Raw genomic sequence first — 20,000 nt, forward strand, 5'->3', positions numbered from 1 at the left:
GAGAGAGAGAGAGAGAGAGATGATCAGTGAAGATTTCAGTTAGTTCTGATTTAGCCTCTGCTATGGTTGCTAGGTCACGGATAGGCCTACATTAGTGTAGCCGGAGTACCAGCCTGCGTGTGCCAAGTCAACTCCTTCACTCATTGTCATGTTTAGCTTGACAAGGACAGCCATGGAGTCGACAAGGGAACAAGCAGGACCAGGTTAACATTAATGTGCTCTGAGGATCAGAGATGGCGTCTCTAAAATAGCCCATAGCTCCATGTACATAAAGATGGTCCACACAGTCAGCCGTACATCCAGGTGTCCCCCTAAGACACAGGAAGCATTAGTCCAGGGTTTCCCAAAACGCAATCCTCAGGACCCCAAGGGTGGGCACGTTTTGTTTTTTGCCCTAGCACTACACAGCTGATTCAAATCACCAACTCATCATTAAGCTTTGATCATTTGAATCAGCTGTGTAATGTTAGGGCAAAAACCAAAACGTGCAGCCCTTGGGGTCCCGAGGACAGAGTTTGGGAAACGCTGCATTAGTCTGAATGAGGACATTTCAAGAAGAGAACCGTGATTGAGGAATAACTGTCAGGATTCCACACATTCCCAAAAGAGGGATTAGGGGAGGAGGCATTGTGTTATGTCTTCCTACACATCCATGTAAACACCTGGAGCAGACTACAGAGGGTGTGTGTGTGTGTGTGTGTGTGTGGGGGTGTGTGTGTAAGGAGTTGGTGTAGACCAAATACCTGCCACGCTACATTGCCCATCTAACTCAGTGATGTAACATGATGGCCCTTTTTCCCAGTCCTCTCCTCCTTTCTACGTGGGTAACACAGGGTTCATGTTGGGGCTGACTATCAACCATCTCAAGGACAGATGTAAAGAATGTGAGGTAATAATCGCCCCCCCACACACACACACACACACAGTACGGTCCTAAAGCACTGTAACACACTGTTCCGGAGTGGGTAATAACCACCCACCCACTACACAGCCCGTGTCCCAAATGGCACCCTATTCCCTATGTAACTGCCAAAACAAAGGTAACATTAAAGGGATGACAGATACAAAGCAGGTGCTTCCACGCAGGTGTGGTTCCTGAGTTCATTAAGAAATTAAAACATCCCATCATGGGTCATGTAGAAAAATGCCCAGTTGCCCATTATTTTGGCTACCATGGCTAGAAGAAGAGATCTCAGTGACTTTGAAAGAGGAGTCTCAAAGGAGCATAGGGGATTTAAAGGGTGTGTGTGTGTGTGTGTGTGTGTGTGTGTGTCTCAGTCACCAGATCTCAACCCAATTGAACATTTACGGTAGATTCTGGAGCGGCGCCTGAGACAGCGTTTTCCACCACCATCAACAAAACACCAAATGATGCAATGACTGGTGGAAGAATGGTTTCACATCCCTCCAATAGAGTTCCAGACACTGGTAGAATCTATGCCAGGGTGCATGGAAGCTGTTCTGGCTGGTGGTGGCCCAACGCCCTATTAAGACACTTTATGGTTCCTTTATTTAGGCAGTTACCTGTAGTACACTACTGTCCCCCTAGAGGTGCTGGTGAAAAGTAGTGCACTACATAGGGATTAGGGTGCCATTTGAGACGCAGCCTAAAGTACACATACTGTTCCAGAGTAGGTATTGAAGCCACCATCCAGCTGAGGACCAGAGAAGGGGGGAGAGGGGCAGCGAGGCCCAGCCTGACGGCACTGATCTGAGCTAGCTCTCCCAGGCCTGTCCCCTCTCCAGCTGGGTGCTAATGGAGGGGAACGGCAGGGCAGGGGACAAGACACGGTCACACGTGACGGGGTTTAAAGGATGGTACGGTCGGACTAAATGACCTAACCACTGCCCTATACAATGTCCTCAATTCATAACAATTTACCTTCAGCAGTGTGAGAGAGAGAGAGAGCGAGAGAGAGAGAGGAAAAGGTTGCCCAATCTCTGTTTCCTCAAACCCAAAACAAACATACACATCTGGGATCAATCAGCCCACACAAAATAGCCAAAAAGCTATATTTAACTCCAGTGTGTGAGAGAGTGTGTGTGTGTCCAAGTTGTCCGTGTGTGTGTGTGAGTTCCTGCATGCAGTCCCCATTGGTGTGTCCAAGCCCAGAGGTCCTCTACTTCTACCCACCCAGATGTCACATTTCCCTGGGAAGAACCTCTCTGGGATCCGTGCTGCATAGATGCAGGCTCCAGAGATGTAGAGAGTAGCCATGAGGAGGAGCCAGCCCATCTGACCCATAGTAGTGGCTCTCGGCAAGCCCTCGGTGATGACAAAGTGCAGGGTGGGGACCACACCGCTCAGACCCAGACCTACAAACACTCCTGGGGACGGACAGACAGACAGACAGGGGTTAATACAGAAAACAGCTACAGACCAAAACAGAATGACAGAAACCAACACCTGAGACAGAGAGACATGCGTGTAGAAACATCGTCCCAAAGCGTCCTCTGGAGAGACAGCCAGGGGCTTGTACACACCTGAGTGGTTACACCTGACACCTCACTCTACTCACACTGAGCTCTTTCTGTTTATTTCACTGATATTACATAAGGCCTCGCTACACATGACTGTCCACTGTTCCCAGAGAGAGCGAGAGGAAGGAAGGAAAGAAATGAGAATGATCGAGGGAGAGACAGAGTGAGAAAGTGGAAGACAGACAGAAAAGTGAAGAGGGAAAGACAGGAAGAGATAGAGTGGTAAAGGGAGTGACCCTCCTGTCCTACCCTGCCTGGCAGCCACTTGGTCATAACCCAGACACGTCCCTGGGTCTGGCACCGGGCCGCTGGGACTAACAACCCCATAAACGGCACAGAGGACTGATGAGCACCAGTTTAAATGGGCTCCATAAAACACAAAGAGGAGGGACAGCGTGTGTGGGGGGGGGGGGGAACGTGGAAGGGAGATGAGGAGGAAGAGGTGGAGGAGATCCCAGTCTTGATAAAACTAAAATTATTAGATTACAAAACAAAAGCACACATAAACACACACACACACACACACACGGTGACTGACCTGCTCTGACGCCGCGGTACTGTGGCTTAGCGAAGAAGTCACACTGCGAGACAACGATGGCAGAGACTCCTAGTATACAGACGACTACCAGGTAGATCAGCCTGGGGTTGGGAGAGCAGTAGAACGAGTAGTAGAGCCAGGGGACAAAGGAGCCCATGATCAGGAAGGCTATGCCTGAGTAGTCCAGTCTGGAGAGAGAGAGAGACAGATGAATGACCTGGACGAAAGAAATACATTGTTAATCAATCATTCCTTTTCCAAAGTACGCTTAGGCAATATGTACATTGTTACGTCATGCCAATAAAGCAATTTGAAACTGATATATTTCGTTTTATTGACAGAGAGAGAGAGAGGGGTTTTTTAAATTTATTTTTATTGAACCTTTATTTAACTAGGCAAGTCAGTTAAGAACAAATAGTTATTTACAATGACGGCCTACACCGGCCAAACCCGAACGACGCTGGGCCAATTGTGCGCCGCCCTATGGGACTCCCAATCACGGCCGGTTGTGATACAGCCTGGAATCGAACCAGGGGGTCTGTAGTGACGCCTCAAGCACTGAGATGCAGCGCCTTAGACCGCTGCGCCACTCGGGAGCCCGAGGTTAGACCGATGACGAAACATCTGCTCCATCGAATGCTTCAACCAATAGAAACAATGGAATAGTCCCAAAAATGCAAACTCAAGACAAATCAAGTGTACCCCGAATAGGCCCAATGAAAGTATTTGACACTGGTTCTGCTATCAACACACGTGGTGCAGTCTGGAGTCAGGTACAGTGAGGGAAAAAAATATTTGATCCCCTGCTGATTTTGTACGTTTGCCCACTGACAAATAAATAATCAGTCTATAATTTTTATGGTAGGTTTATTTGAACAGTGAGAGACAGAATAACAACAAAATCCAGAAAAACGCATGTAAAAAATGTTATAAATTGATTTGCATTTTAATGAGGGAAATAAGTATTTGACCCCTCTGCAAAACATTACTTAGTACTTGGTGGCAAAACCCTTGTTGGCAATCACAGAGGTCAGACGTTTCTTGTAGTTGGCCACCAGGTTTGCACACATCTCAGGAGGGATTTTGTCCCACTCCTCTTTGCAGATCTTCTCCAAGTCATTAAGGTTTCGAGCCTGACGTTTGGCAACTTGAACCTTCAGCTCCCTCCACAGATTTTCTATGGGATTAAGGTCTGGAGACTGGCTAGGCCACTACAGGACCTTAATGTGCTTCTTCTTGAGCCACTCCTTTGTTGCCTTGGCCGTGTGTTTTGGGTCATTGTCATGCTGGAATACCCATCCATGACCCATTTTCAATACCCTGGCTGAGGGAAGGAGGTTCTCACCCAAGATTTGACGGTACATGGCCCCGTCCATCGTCCCTTTGATGCGGTGAAGTTGTCCTGTCCCCTTAGCAGAAAAACACCCCCATAGCATAATGTTTCCACCTCCATGTTTGACGGTGGGGATGGTGTTCTTGGGGTCATAGGCAGCATTCCTCCTCCTTCAAACACGCGAGCTGAGTTGATGCCAAAGAGCTCGATTTTGGTCTCATCTGACCACAACACTTTCACCCAGTTCTCCTCTGAATCATTCAGATGTTCATTGGCAAACTTCAGACGGCCCTGTATATGTGCTTTCTTGAGCAGGGGGACCTTGCGGGCGCTGCAGGATTTCAGTCCTTCACGGCGTAGTGTGTTACCAATTGTTTTCTTGGTGACTATGGTCCCAGCTGCCTTGAGATCATTGACAAGATCCTCCCGTGTAGTTCTGGGCTGATTCCTCACCGTTCTCATGATCATTGCAACTCCACGAGGTGAGATCTTGCATGGAGCCCCAGGCCGAGGGAGATTGACCGTTCTTTTGTGTTTCTTCCATTTGCGAATAATCGCACAAACTGTTGTCACCTTCTCACCAAGCTGCTTGGCGATGGTCTTGTAGCCCATTCCAGCCTTGTGTAGGTCTACAATCTTGTCCCTGACATCCTTGGAGGGCTCTTTGGTCTTGGCCATGGTGGAGAGTTTGGAATCTGATTGATTGATTGCTTCTGTGGACAGGTGTCTTTTATACAGGTAACAAACTGAGATTCGGAGCACTCCCTTTAAGAGTGTGCTCCTAATCTCAGCTCGTTACCTGTATAAAAGACACCTGGGAGCCAGAAATCTTTCTGATTGAGAGGGGGTCAAATACTTATTTCCCTCATTAAAACGCAAATCAATTTATAACATTTTTTTTAACATGCGTTTTTCTGGATTTTTTTGTTGTTATTCTGTCTCTCACTGTTCAAATAAACCTACCATTAAAATTATAGACTGATCATGTCTTTGTCAGTGGGGCAAACGTACAAAATCAGCAGGGGATCAAATACTTTTTTCCCCCTCACTGTATATGCAAGGAAAATATAACCATGGTCTTACTTGGAGAAGACGCGCGAGACGCCCTCGGAGTGGCAGTAGACGGTGTGGAAGAGCCAGGAGAAGGAGAGACACAGGATGGCTCCGATGAAGAAGATACCGATCACTATCTTCTCCTGGAACGGGGCAGCAAAGTACATGTTGGAGCGGAACATATACATGATGCCCAGGCACAGGAAGAACAGACAGCCTGGAAGAGGGGAGAGAGAGAGAGAGAGAGAGAGAGAGAGAGAGGGGGAGGGAGGGGGAGATGAGATGGAGAGGGAGAAAGAAATATTATTAATATTTCATCATTTAAAATGAACCCATCGATTAGTCATTAGAAACAATACGTTTCAGTAGGTGATTCTACTACTATTAAAATCTCTTGGAAAAACTCTTGAAGAGGGAGATGGGGAGAGAAATACTCATGTATTATTTATTTTAAGTGCTCATGCTCAATCGCTCATTAGAAACAATATGTAGCAGTTACAGCACATCATTCTAATGATAAAATAATTAATTTAAAATGATGAATGGGAGAGAGCGAGAGAGAGAGAGGTCAGTCTGAGCTCTCAGCTGTATACACGCTGAATCATACTGATCATATGGGCTCCTGTTCAAAGGTATGACCTAGCCAGCTCAGCTTTACTGAGTTTGGTCAAATATACTATAGATTTATAAAAAATGTCTGATTTATATTCTAACTTGTAGTCTCGCTTGCCAGTGGCTGTGGGAAGAGACTAAATCATCTGAGTTGTGATACCAGAAGTGTACACTAGGGAACAGTGGTGGGTAGAGAACACACTGTTTGTGTATGCACATGACATGTGTGGTGGGTGTGTCCCCTTGATTCAGTCAAGCTGAGTCACAATGTGTGCGTCAGTCCTCTAAAGCCAGAGGGGTGTGTGTCCTCTAGTCCAGGGTTTCTCAAACTGGGTCCCGGGGCCCCCTCTGGGTGCACGTTTTAGTGTTCACCCTAGAATTACACAGCTGATTCAAATAACCAACTCATCAATAATTGGTTATTTGAATTAGCTGTGTGGTGCTAGAGCAAAATCCAAAAGGTGCACCCAGGGGGGGCCCCGGGACCCAGTTTGAGAAACCCTGCTGTAGAGTCAGTAGACTGAGTCACACTATGCAGCAGATTCACCAGAAGGACACAAACACAGTGAGTTCCTTCACTCTGCTAGCGAGAGGACCATAGTCATGTTGCCAGGCTGCCAGGCCAGCAGCACCAGACTGGGACTGACTGACTGGCTGGCTGTGACTGGCTGACTGGGACTGGCTGGCTCCTGACTAATGTGATCTGTGTCATACAGTCTCATCAGCCTGCTTTCAGATGACTCTCTCTCTCGGCCTCATATCTGTGTTTATTTAGTATCTAATGACTCAGACCTGGATGTTTTCCTGACTGTGACATGACCAGGGAAAAACTCTGGGCCCAAGAATGTTCTAGACCTAAAGAGGCTTTCCTGGTCAAATCCCAAGGTCAGGTAGAGCCTCCTGACCCGTAGCTACGGTGACATGTTTGATGGGTTGTTATTGTGTGTGTTATTTGGGGGGCTGCCAGTTAAATGGTCTGACCCTAACCCAGTTAAATGGGTCTAACCCTAACCCAGTTAAATGGGTCTAACCCTAACCCAGTTAAATGGTCTGACCCTAACCCAGTTAAATGGGTCTAACCCTAACCCAGTTAAATGGGACTAACCCTAACCCAGTTAAATGGTCTAACCCTAACCCAGTTAAATGGGTCTAACCCTAACCCAGTTAAATGGTCTGACCCTAACCCAGTTAAATGGGTCTAACCCTAACCCAGTTAAATGGGTCTAACCCTAACCCAGTTAAATGGTCTGACCCTAACCCAGTTAAATGGGTCTAACCCTAACCCAGTTAAATGGTCTAACCCTAACCCAGTTAAATGGTCTAACCCTAACCCAGTTAAATGGTCTGACCCTAACCCAGTTAAATGGGTCTAACCCTAACCCAGTTAAATGGTCTGACCCTAACCCAGTTAAATGGTCTAACCCTAACCCAGTTAAATGGTCTGACCCTAACCCAGTTAAATGGGTCTAACCCTAACCCAGTTAAATGGTCTAACCCTAACCCAGTTAAATGGGTCTAACCCTAACCCAGTTAAAGGGTCTAACCCTAACCCAGTTAAATGGGTCTAACCCTAACCCAGTTAAATGGGTCTAACCCTAACCCAGCTAAATGGCTCTAACCCTAACCCAGTTAAATGGTCTAACCCTAACCCAGTCAAGTGGTCTAACCCTAACCCAGTTAAATGGGTCTAACCCTAACCCAGCTAAATGGTCTAACCCTAACCCAGTTAAATGTCTAACTCTAACCCAGCTAAATGGTCTAACCCTAACCCAGTTAAATGGGTCTAACCCTAACCCTGCTAAATGGTCTAACCCTAACCCAGTTAAATGGGTCTGACCCTAACCCAGTCAAATGGTCTAACCCTAACCCAGTTAAATGGGTCTAACCCTAACCCAGCTAAATGGTCTAACCCTAACCCAGTTAAATGGGTCTAACCCTAACCCAGCTAAATGGTCTAACCCTAACCCAGTTAAATGGGTCTAACCCTAACCCAGCTAAATGGTCTAACCCTAACCCAGCTAAATGGTCTAACCCTAACCCAGTTAAATGGGTCTAACCCTAACCCAGCTAAATGGTCTAACCCTAACCCAGCTAAATGGTCTAACCCTAACCCAGCTAAATGGTCTAACCCTAACCCAGCTAAATGGGTCTATGTGAATATTCAGTTCTCTGTTTACTCAGAGGCCCTGTCCTTTTTTAATGCCCAATGCATCTGCGCTGGAGCGGAAGAGAGTCTGTGTGTATGTATGTGTGTGTAGTCTGAGTGTATGTATGTGTGTATGTGTGTGTGTGTGTGTGTGTGTGTGTGTGTGTGTAGTCTGAGTGTGTGTGTGTGTGTGTATAGACGGTGTATGTGCGCGTGGTTTGCCCTGTGCTCCCATATTGTATCATTTATGCACGTGTGAGCAGGGAGCAGATCTCATGTTAGTCTGTCTGTGTTCTGGCCGGTCCTTAGTCTGTCTGTGTTCTGGCCGGTCCTTAGTCTGTCTGTGTTCTGGCCGGTCCTTAGTCTGTCTGTGTTCTGGCCGGTCCTTAGTCTGTCTGTGTTCTGGCCGGTCCTTAGTCTGTCTGTGTTCTGGCCGGTCCTTAGTCTGTCTGTGTTCTGGCCGGTCCTTAGTCTGTCTGTGTTCTGGCCGGTCCTTAGTCTGTCTGTGTTCTGGCCGGTCCTTAGTCTGTCTGTGTTCTGGCCGGTCCTTAGTCTGTCTGTGTTCTGGCCGGTCCTTAGTCTGTCTGTGTTCTGGCCGGTCCTTAGTCTGTCTGTGTTCTGGCCGGTCCTTAGTCTGTCTGTGTTCTGGCCGGTCCTTAGTCTGTCTGTGTTCTGGCCGGTCCTTAGTCTGACTCAGACAGTGTGTGTGTGTAGCGTCTTGAACCGGTCAGGATGAAAGTAGCAGAGGGCTAGAGCAGAGAGTGGGGAACGTTAACTCCATTACTGGTGATTAGGGCAGGACGTTATGACATGGCAGATTAATGACACACCAGGACAAACAGATAGTAGTAAACACTGTGTTTATCCTCTGTGTGGGTGGCTCAGCTGTGGCCTGCTAATTATCTCTCTCTCTCACACCCCCTCTGCTCCTCTACTACACCCCCCCTCTGCTCCTCTACTACACCCCCCCTCTGCTCCTCTACTACACCCCCCCCTCTGCTCCTCTACTACACCCCCCCTCTGCTCCTCTACTACACCCCCCCTCTGCTCCTCTACTACACCCCCTCTCTCTGCTCCTCTACTACACCCCCCCCTCTGCTCCTCTACTACACCCCCCCCTCTGCTCCTCTACTACACCCCCCCCTCTGCTCCTCTACTACACCCCCCTCTCTGCTCCTCTACTACACCCCCCCCTGCTCCTCTACTACACCCCCCCCTCTGCTCCTCTACTACACCCCCCCCCCCTCTGCTCCTCTACTACACCCCCCCTCTCTGCTCCTCTACTACACCCCCCCTCTGCTCCTCTACTACACCCCCCCTCTGCTCCTCTACTACACCCCCCCCTATGCTCCTCTACTACACCCCCCCCCTCTGCTCCTCTACTACACCCCCCCCTGCTCCTCTACTACACCCCCCTCTGCTCCTCTACTACACCCCCCCTCTACTCCTCTACTACACCCCCCCCTCTGCTCCTCTACTACACCCCCCCCTCTGCTCCTCTACTACACCCCCCCCTGCTCCTCTACTACACCCCCCCCCTGCTCCTCTACTACACCCCCCCCCTCTGCTCCTCTACTACACCCCCCCCTGCTCCTCTACTACACCCCCCCCCCCTCTGCTCCTCTACTACACCCCCCCCCCTACTACACCCCCCCCTCTGCTCCTCTACTACACCCCCCCCCTGCTCCTCTACTACACCCCCCCCTCTGCTCCTCTACTACACCCCCCCTCTCTGCTCCTCTACTACACCCCCCCCTGCTCCTCTACTACACCCCCCCCCTCTGCTCCTCTACTACACCCCCCCCTCTGCTCCTCTACTACACCCCCCCCTCTGCTCCTCTACTACACCCCCCCCCCCCCCTCTGCTCCTCTACTACACCCCCCCCTCTGCTCCTCTACTACACCCCCCCTCTCTGCTCCTCTACTACACCCCCCCTCTCTGCTCCTCTACTACACCCCCCCTCTGCTCCTCTACTACACCCCCCCCCCTCTGCTCCTCTACTACACCCCCCCTCTGCTCCTCTACTACACCCCCCTCTGCTCCTCTACTACACCCCCCTCTGCTCCTCTACTACACCCCCCCCCCCTCTGCTCCTCTACTACACCCCCCTCTCTGCTCCTCTACTACACCCCCCCCTCTGCTCCTCTACTACACCCCCCCCCCCCCCCCCTACTACACCCCCTCACTGTTTTGATGTATTTGGTGGTCCCCGGAAAAGAAAAGGTTGGGAACCACTGCTCTGTGATCTAATTAGCTGTGTGTTTCTAACGGTGTAGTGTGATCTAATTAGCTGTGTGTTTCTAACGGTGTAGTGTGATCTAATTAGCTGTGTGTTTCTAACGGTGCAGTGTGATCTAATTAGCTGTGTGTTTCTAACGGTGTAGTGTGATCTAATTAGCTGTGTGTTTCTAACGGTGTAGTGTGATCTAATTAGCTGTGTGTTTCTAACGGTGCAGTGTGATCTAATTAGCTGTGTGTTTCTAACGGTGTAGTGTGATCTAATTAGCTGTGTGTTTCTAACGGTGTAGTGTGATCTAATTAGCTGTGTGTTTCTAACGGTGTAGTGTGATCTAATTAGCTGTGTGTTTCTAACGGTGTAGTGTGATCTAATTAGCTGTGTGTTTCTAACGGTGTAGTGTGATCTAATTAGCTGTGTGTTTCTAACGGTGTAGTGTGATCTAATTAGCTGTGTGTTTCTAACGGTGTAGTGTGATCTAATTAGCTGTGTGTTTCTAACGGTGCAGTGTGATCTAATTAGCTGTGTGTTTCTAACGGTGTAGTGTGATCTAATTAGCTGTGTGTTTCTAACGGTGTAGTGTGATCTAATTAGCTGTGTGTTTCTAACGGTGTAGTGTGATCTAATTAGCTGTGTGTTTCTAACGGTGTAGTGTGATCTAATTAGCTGTGTGTTTCTAACGGTGTAGTGTGATCTAATTAGCTTTTAAGTCACTCAAACCAAAGTAAATGTCACCACCAAAGACATTCATTTGCTAGCTTTGTTTGAAAAATGTGTTTGAATTTAAATGCTAGCTTGGTGTGTGTCACTGACTGTGTCTGCAAGTGTGTGTGTCCCCTGACTCCTCTCTTACCCAGCAGGTGAGTCCAGATGTTGCCCGTCTCAGTGTGGATCCTGAAGATGCTCTTGAAGCAGGCCCTGAAGGAGGGCATGGGTGGCCGGTGTCCGTGGCGGAGATACTCGTTGTCCTTCAGCCACTCAGGCAGCACGTCATGGGGAATAACACGCCACCGACCTTCCCATACCTTGGAAGAAGACACAGGGAAAGGAGTGTAAGCTGTTCATAATGTTTTCCTCTGAAGCGGGATTGAACTTGAGCTATAAATAAAATAACAGGAGGGAGGGAAAAAATGAGACTTTTTCTTTCATGTATTTACCTTATATTTAGGTTTTATGTTTAGGGTGAAGTCACATATCCAGTGTAGACGCTGGCTGGGACATAGCATAAAACAGATGAAGACATGCAGACAACTGCTTACAGTGGAGTTATTTAACCTGTGTGTAGTACCAGTGTCATTACTGCTGACCCAGTCCAGCTGTAATCAGTTTCACTCAGAGACCCGGCCCAAACTCTCCAGTCGTTAGGTTTAGCTGACTACAGTCATTAATATAGAGACAACTCTCCAGTCGTTAGGTTTAGCTGACTACAGTCATTAATATAGAGACAACTCTCCAGTCGTTAGGTTTAGCTGACTACAGTCATTAATATAGAGACAACTCTCCAGTCGTTAGGTTCAGCTGACTACAGTCATTAATATAGAGACAACTCTCCAGTCGTTAGGTTTAGCTGACTACAGTCATTAATATAGAGACAACTCTCCAGTCGTTAGGTTCAGCTGACTACAGCCATTAATATAGAGACAACTCTCCAGTCGTTAGGTTTAGCTGACTACAGTCATTAATATAGAGACAACTCTCCAGTCGTTAGGTTTAGCTGACTACAGTCATTAATATAGAGACAACTCTCCAGTCGTTAGGTTTAGCTGACTACAGTCATTAATATAGAGACAACTCTCCAGTTGTTAGGTTTAGCTGACTACAGCCATTAATATAGAGACAACTCTCCAGTCGTTAGGTTTAGCTGACTACAGCCATTAATATAGAGACAACTCTCCAGTCGTTAGGTTCAGCTGACTACAGTCATTAATATAGAGACAACTCTATATTAAAAACAAAAAAGTGTTGAGAAAAAAAGAGCAGAAGTAAAATAAAATAACAGTAGGGAGGCTATATATACAGGGGGGTACCGGTGCAGAGTCGATGTGCGGGGGCACCGGCTAGTTGAGGTAGTTGAAGTAATATGTACATGTGGGTAGAGTTAAAGTGACTATGCATAAATATTTAACAGAGTAGCAGCAGCGTAAAAAGATGGGGTGGGGTTGGGGGGGGGGGCAGTGCAAATATTTTGGGTAGCCATTATTAGCTGTTCAGGAGTCTTATGGCTTGGGGGTAGAAGCTGTTGAGAAGTCTTTTGGACCTAGACTTGGCACTCCGGTACCGCTTGCCGTGCGGTAGCAGAGAGAACAGTCTATGACTAGGGTGGCTGGAGTCTTTGACAATTTTGAGGGCCTTCCTCTGACACCGCCTGGTATAGAGGTCCTGGATGGCAGGAAGCTTGGCCCCAGTGATGTACTGGGCCGTACGCACTACCCTCTGTAGTGCCTTGCGGTCAGAGGCCGAGCAGTTGCCATACCAGGCGGTGATGCAACCAGTCAGGTTGCTCTCGATGGTGCAACTGTATAATTTTTTGAGGATCTGAGGACAGATGCCAAATCTTTTCAGTCTCCTGAGGGGGAATAGGCTTTGTCGTGCCCTCTTCACGACTGTCTTGGTGTGTTTGGACCATGATAGTTCATTGGTGATGTGGACACCAAGGAAATTGAAGCTCTCAACCTGTTCCACTACAGCCCCGTCGATGAGAATGGGGGCGTGCTCAGTCCTCTTTTTTTTTCCTGTAGTCCACAATCATCTCCTTTGTCTTGATCACGTTGAGGGAGAGGTTGTTATCCTGGCACCGCACAGCCAGGTCTCTGACCTCCTCCCTATAGGCGGTCTCATCGTTGTCAGTGATCAGGCCTACTACTGTTGTGTCGTCGCAACCTTAATGATGGTGTTGGAATCGTGCCTGGCCATGCAGTCATGGGTGAACAGGGAGTACAGGAGGGGACTGAGCACGCACCCCTGAGGGGCCCCCGTGTTGAGGATCAGTGTGGATCATTAATATAGAGAGAACTCTCCAGTCAGTTAGGTTTAGCTGACTACAGTCATTAAAACAGGGAGCAGGATCACTGAGGCAATTACTGTACAATCTGACGGAGTTCAACAAACACACACACAGGGGCACACACACACAGACACAAACACACACACAGGCACGCCACACAGGGACACACACACACACACACGGATACACCACGGACAGACACACAAGCATGTTAAATGCACACACACACTAAATGTAAGGGTGTGCAGAGCCGTGGTCAGGTAAGTAACACTCCTGACATTAACAACATGTAGGCCTCCCCACCGGAGACCAGGGCCCACTCCTCTCTGTATCCCCATCCCTTTCTATGCCCGTCTCAATACAAGCAGAAATATATACTTTTTAAAAATGCAAGCGTGCAGCTAGGAGTAGCTGTGGTCAGGATACACTGCAGCTAGGAGTAGCTGCTGTCAGGACAGACACTCGGAACAGAGTAGCTGCTATCAGGACAGGCACTAGGAACAGAGTAGCTGCTGTCAGGACAGGCACTAGGAACAGAGTAGCTGCTATCAGGACAGGCACTAGGAACAGAGTAGCTGCTGTCAGGACAGACACTAGGAACAGAGTAGCTGCTGTCAGGACAGGCACTAGGAACAGAGTAGCTGCTATCAGGACAGGCACTAGGAACAGAGTAGCTGCTGTCAGGACAGACACTAGGAACAGAGTAGCTGCTATCAGGACAGGCACTAGGAACAGAGTAGCTGCTGTCAGGACAGACACTAGGAACAGAGTAGCTGCTGTCAGGACAGGCACTAGGAACAGAGTAGCTGCTATCAGGACAGGCACTAGGAACATAGTAGCTGCTGTCAGGACAGACACTAGGAACAGAGTAGCTGCTGTCAGGACAGGCACTAGGAACAGAGTAGCTGCTGTCAGGACAGGCACTAGGAACAGAGTAGCTGCTGTCAGGACAGACACTAGGAACAGAGTAGCTGCTATCAGGACAGGCACTAGGAACATAGTAGCTGCTATCAGGACAGGCACTAGGAACAGAGTAGCTGCTATCAGGACAGACACTAGGAACAGAGTAGCTGCTGTCAGGACAGGTACTAGGAACAGAGTAGCTGCTGTCAGTGTAGTGGTGGGTTTCACCAGGGTTGGTCCATGGTTCAAAATAAACATAACATGTCTTATAGCACCTTGCTGACCCTTTCACCACTGTGTTGGACTACTGTTCCACAGGCCACCCGATTCCCTATGTAATCCCTGTGTTGGACTACTGTTCCACAGGCCACCCTATTCCCTATGTAATCCCTGTGTTGGACTACTGTTCCACAGGCCACCCGATTCCCTATGTAATCCCTGTGTTGGACTACTGTTCCACAGGCCACCCTATTCCCTATGTAATCCCTGTGTTGGACTACTGTTCCACAGGCCACCCTATTCCCTATGTAATCCCTGTGTTGGACTACTGTTCCACAGGCCACCCTATTCCCTATGTAATCCTTGTGTTGAACTACTGTTCCACAGGCCACCCTATTCCCTATGTAATCCCTGTGTTGGACTACTGTTCCACAGGCCACCCTATTCCCTATGTAATCCCTGTGTTGGACTACTGTTCCACAGGCCACCCTATTCCCTATGTAATCCCTGTGTTGGACTACTGTTCCACAGGCCACCCTATTCCCTATGTAATCCCTGTGTTGGACTACTGTTCCACAGGCCACCCTATTCCCTATGTAATGCACTACCTTTGACCAGGGCACATAGAGTAGCACACTACATAGGGCATAGGGTGCCATTTGGCCACCCTGCCCCTGTGTTGGACCACTGTTCCATAGAACACAGACTGCTACAGTACGAACTGGATCATCTGAGAGGATTTAACAAAAAGGTGACAACTAATACGATTATATTTCACAACCTATTAGCCTGAGTCCCAAATGGCACCCTATTCCCTACATAGCGCACTCCTTTAGACTCCTTAGCCCTGACAACTCAAGAACCCTCCCATGCAAACATTATGCAGCATGGCAAGACCATTTACATAATAGCAAATAATATGGAACGGAAATCGACTCTGCAATAGAAAATAAACATGTAATGGTGTTAGGCTGGCTAACACGTGGTTGGTTGGGTTTGTCAGTGTTGTGGTACTGTAGCAGGGTTTGGGTTAAAGCATTCTAAGAGCAGGACAGAGGTGGTTATGAATCCAGTTCTTGGAAGGTGCCATATCAGAAGCAGATCATCTCATGAAGCTGGTTGAGAGAATGCCAAGTGTGCAAAGCTGTCATCAAGGCAAAGGGTGGCTACTTTAAAGAATATAAAATATATTTTGATTTTTTTAACACTTTTTTGGTTACTACATGATTCCATATGTGTTATTTCATAGTTTTGATGTCTTCACTATTATTCTACAATATATATATTTTTTTAAATAAATAAAAACCCTGGAATGAGTAGGTGTGTCCAAACTTTTGACTGGTACTGTAGGTACTGATATAGGGGTGTATCATATACGTATTGATATAGGGGTGTATCATATACGTATTGATATAGGGGTGTATCATATACGTATTGATATAGGGGTGTATCATATACGTATTGATATAGAGGTGTATCATATACGTATTGATATAGGGGTGTATCATATACGTATTGATATAGGAGTGTATCATATACGTATTGATATAGGAGTGTATCATATACGTATTGATATAGGGGTGTATCATATACGTATTGATATAGGAGTGTATCATAGACTCCAGCACAAGGTGCAATTTGGATATTGGGTAGTGCATCATCACTTTTTCTCTTGTTATGTCATTCACTAACAGACCTTAGAGAGCTATTTATAACCTGTCAGAAATGTCCAGTTGATCTACTACTAGTCCATGTTAGCTAGATAGGCAAGTTAGGCTCCCCAGCTATCTACATCTTGTAGTTATCATGGCCAGATTACGTGCCCAGGGGCCTCCACCCCCAGGGGGCCCACATTGATTTTGTTGAGTCACTCTGGTATTATATGAACACACATATTACATGGCAAAATATGTAGAATTGCAGGAAATGTGCTTTAAAAACTGCAAAATGTTCTCTCCCACCCCAACAAGAGGGATGTGAACAGTTTGGGGTCACAGTACCCCTGATATAGGCCTATACTGCAGATACAGACACATGCAGAATGTGTAGCTAGGTCTATGCACGTGGCTTCTCTATTTGGCAACGCTAGAGCTATAGGGAAGGAGATAGGGAGGAGGAGAGAGGGAGAGGGAGAGGGAGAGGGAGGAGAGGGAGAGGGAGAGGGAGAGGGAGAGGGAGAGGGAGAGGGAGAGGGAGAGGGAGAGGGAGAGGGAGAGGGAGAGGAGAGGAGAGGAGAGGAGAGGAGAGGAGAGGAGAGGAGAGGAGAGGAGAGGAGAGGAGAGGAGAGGAGAGGAGAGGAGAGGAGAGGAGAGGAGAGGAGAGGAGAGGAGAGGAGAGGAGAGGAGAGGAGAGGAGAGGAGAGGAGAGGAGAGGAGAGGAGTGTGTACAGTGTTAGACCTGAAGGTCTGGTGACCACTCATGTGACACTAACGTCTCTCCGGGCTAGCTGACGTGGTCAGGAACACAAAGGCTGAGTCCCAAATGGCACCCCCTTGCCTATACAGTGCACTACTTTAGACCAGGGCCCATAACAGGAGAGCCAGAAACAGTTGTTGTTGACTAATTCTGAGTCATCAAGTGATTTATTTCTGTAATTGAAAGCCTGCTGTTTGCCATTTCAGCACAAGCTAGACGTTGTCGGTTCCCATCAACTGCGGAATTCTGAGAAGTGTAGGTTCATTTCTAGTTTCAGAGTACATATTGCAGGGCTGTGTTCAGTAGGGCACATATAGCAAAACATTTTGCAACAGATACATTTGTTTTATTGGATAAGTTAATGTGTAGAACCTCCCTGTTTCAAAACGTTTTCTCCCTACTGAACATGACCAACATGCTACATAACCCACTGGGGTGACAGAGAGAGATGAACAAACCTCTGTGTGATAATGACTGGATGAATAGACTGATCTAAATGTCACCCTGATCAAAAGTAGTGCACTTTACAGAGAAAAGGGTGCCATTTGGGACGCAGGCAGGAAGCTATCAGGGAGAAAAGCTGTGATTGGTGATGGTGGGAGGGAAGAATGATAAAGCAGAAAGAGGTCTGAGGTCTAGACGGACTATTGGCTACCGGACACCCCACCCCCCTCTTTTACGCTGCTGCTACTCTGTTTATTATCTATGCATAGTCACTTTAACTCTACCCACATATTACCTCAATTACCTGGACTAACCTGTGCCACCGCACATTGCCTCTGTACCAGTACCCCCTGTATATAGCCTCCCTACTGTTATTTTATTTTACTGCTGCTCTTTAATTATTTGCTTAAATTTTTGACTTCTCTATTTTTGACTTAACACTTTTATATTTTCTTTTAAAAAACTGCATTGTTGGTTTAGGGCTTGTAAGTAAGCATTTCACTGTAATGTCTACACCTGTTGTATTCGGTGCATGTGGCAAATAACATTTGATTTGAGATGTTACACACTTCTGGATGGCTGTTATAAACAGGTGCTGAACCAGACAGTCTAGACGGATGGCTGTTATAAACAGGTGCTGAACCAGACAGTCTAGACGGATGGCTGTTATAAACAGGTGCTGAACCAGACAGTCTAGACGGATGGCTGTTATAAACAGGTGCTGAACCAGACAGTCTAGACGGATGGCTGTTATAAACAGGTGCTGAACCAGACAGTCTAGACGGATGGCTGTTATAAACAGGTGCTGAACCAGACAGTCTAGACGGATGGCTGTTATAAACAGGTGCTGAACCAGACAGTCTAGACGGATGGCTGTTATAAACAGGTGCTGAACCAGACAGTCTAGACGGATGGCTGTTATAAACAGGTGCTGAACCAGACAGTCTACCTGGATGGCTGTTATAAACAGGTGCTGAACCAGACAGTCTAGACGGATGGCTGTTATAAACAGGTGCTGAACCAGACAGTCTAGACGGATGGCTGTTATAAACAGGTGCTGAACCAGACAGTCTAGACGGATGGCTGTTATAAACAGGTGCTGAACCAGACAGTCTACCTGGATGGCTGTTATAAACAGGTGCTGAACCAGACAGTCTAGACGGATGGCTGTTATAAACAGGTGCTGAACCAGACAGTCTAGACGGATGGCTGTTATAAACAGGTGGAAGCAAGTCCCCACAGCAATGTTCTAACATCTAGTGGAAAGCCTTCCCAGAAGAGTGGAGGCGGTTAGAGCAACTCCATATTAATGCCCATGATTTTGGAATGAGATGTTGGACGAGCAGGTGTCCACATACTTTTGGTCATGTAGTGTATGTCCAAGGTGAGCCACAGACTTGGGCAGACCAGTGTGTGTGTGTCCCCGTGTGTGTAACTGACCTTGGGCAGACCAGTGTGTGTGTGTCCCCGTGTGTGTAACTGACCTTGGGCAGACCAGTGTGTCCCCGTGTGTGTAACTGACCTTGTGAACGAACTCCTCCATCTTCTCCATGGCGTGGTGGGCCTGTAGTAGCGGTGTCATGCCCATGAAGCCCTCGTCTGAAGTCTTGAAGTCCTCCTCCCCCGTCGATGGAGAGTCCATCTCTCCATCTCTCTCTCCCTCCTCTCCATCAGTCATTTTCTGCAACTCCAGCGCATTGGGTCTCTGAGAACACAAGAACAACAGAACACCCAGTTAGAACTTAGAACACCCAGTTAGAACACCCATATCGATGTTCCACATATCAGAGGAGGTTACCCAGAACACACACGCACAAGGGCACACACAGGTCGGGACTCAGGTCAGAGCCCATTGCCCTACATCCCAAAGGGAATATCAGGCCATTGTGTGACACACACACCACAAAAGGCTAATTAATAAACCATTGATTGGTGTGACCTGGCTAATTGCAATTTCTAGCCGCATTGAGGCTTCCAACCCCCAGACATGCTTCGTAGGGTTTTAAGCCCAGCCTCCCTCCCCATCACCAGCCCAATGCTGTCCCAATAGCACCCTACGGGCCCTAGTCAAAAATAGTGCAGTAAATAAGGAGCCATTTGGGACGTAGCCCAGTGTGGCTTCCTCCCCGTCAACAACCGTGTGTGTGTGTGTGTGTGTGTGTGTGTGCGTGTGTGTCCTCCCCACTACACAGGCAGAAAGCAATTACAATAACAATCAGTAAGGTGGTGGGGGGGGGGCAGAGAGATGAATATGCCAGAGACAGAATGGGAAACACAGTCATTCATCACACACATCGCCCCCTTCAATTCACTCACACAGGGAGTACACACACACACGTAGGTGGCCTGTACAATGACATATAGAAACACACATGCACCAACATGTGCACCAACAGCCATACGCAGTAGAACAACGTGATTACACTGAGCAGAGAGAGAGGAGCCTTCAGAACTGTTATCTAGCCAGGCCTTCTTCCCTGCTGCCATCAGACTTCAACTGTTATCTATCCAGGCCTTCTTCCCTGCTGCCATCAGACTTCAACTGTTATCTAGCCAGGCCTTCTTCCCTGCTGCCATCAGACTTCAACTGTTATCTAGCCAGGCCTTCTTCCCTG

At 47.8% G+C, this 20,000-nt stretch overlaps 1 protein-coding gene across 1 annotated transcript in view; it reads right to left on the reverse strand.

The window, feature by feature from the left end:
* LOC311117357 (adiponectin receptor protein 2-like) overlaps positions 1 to 20,000 on the reverse strand; it is a 71,877-nt gene that overhangs the window by 557 nt on the left and 51,320 nt on the right. Inside the window, 5 exon segments of the mRNA XM_084192314.1 lie at positions 2,135 to 2,328; positions 3,020 to 3,207; positions 5,436 to 5,622; positions 11,254 to 11,425; positions 18,908 to 19,090. Coding sequence (XP_084048440.1) covers positions 2,135 to 2,328; positions 3,020 to 3,207; positions 5,436 to 5,622; positions 11,254 to 11,425; positions 18,908 to 19,090 — 924 coding nt within the window.

This window comes from Coregonus lavaretus (assembly GCF_964263955.1).
Source record: "Coregonus lavaretus genome assembly, contig: HAP1_SCAFFOLD_806, whole genome shotgun sequence".
Lineage (NCBI taxonomy): Eukaryota > Metazoa > Chordata > Actinopteri > Salmoniformes > Salmonidae > Coregonus > Coregonus lavaretus.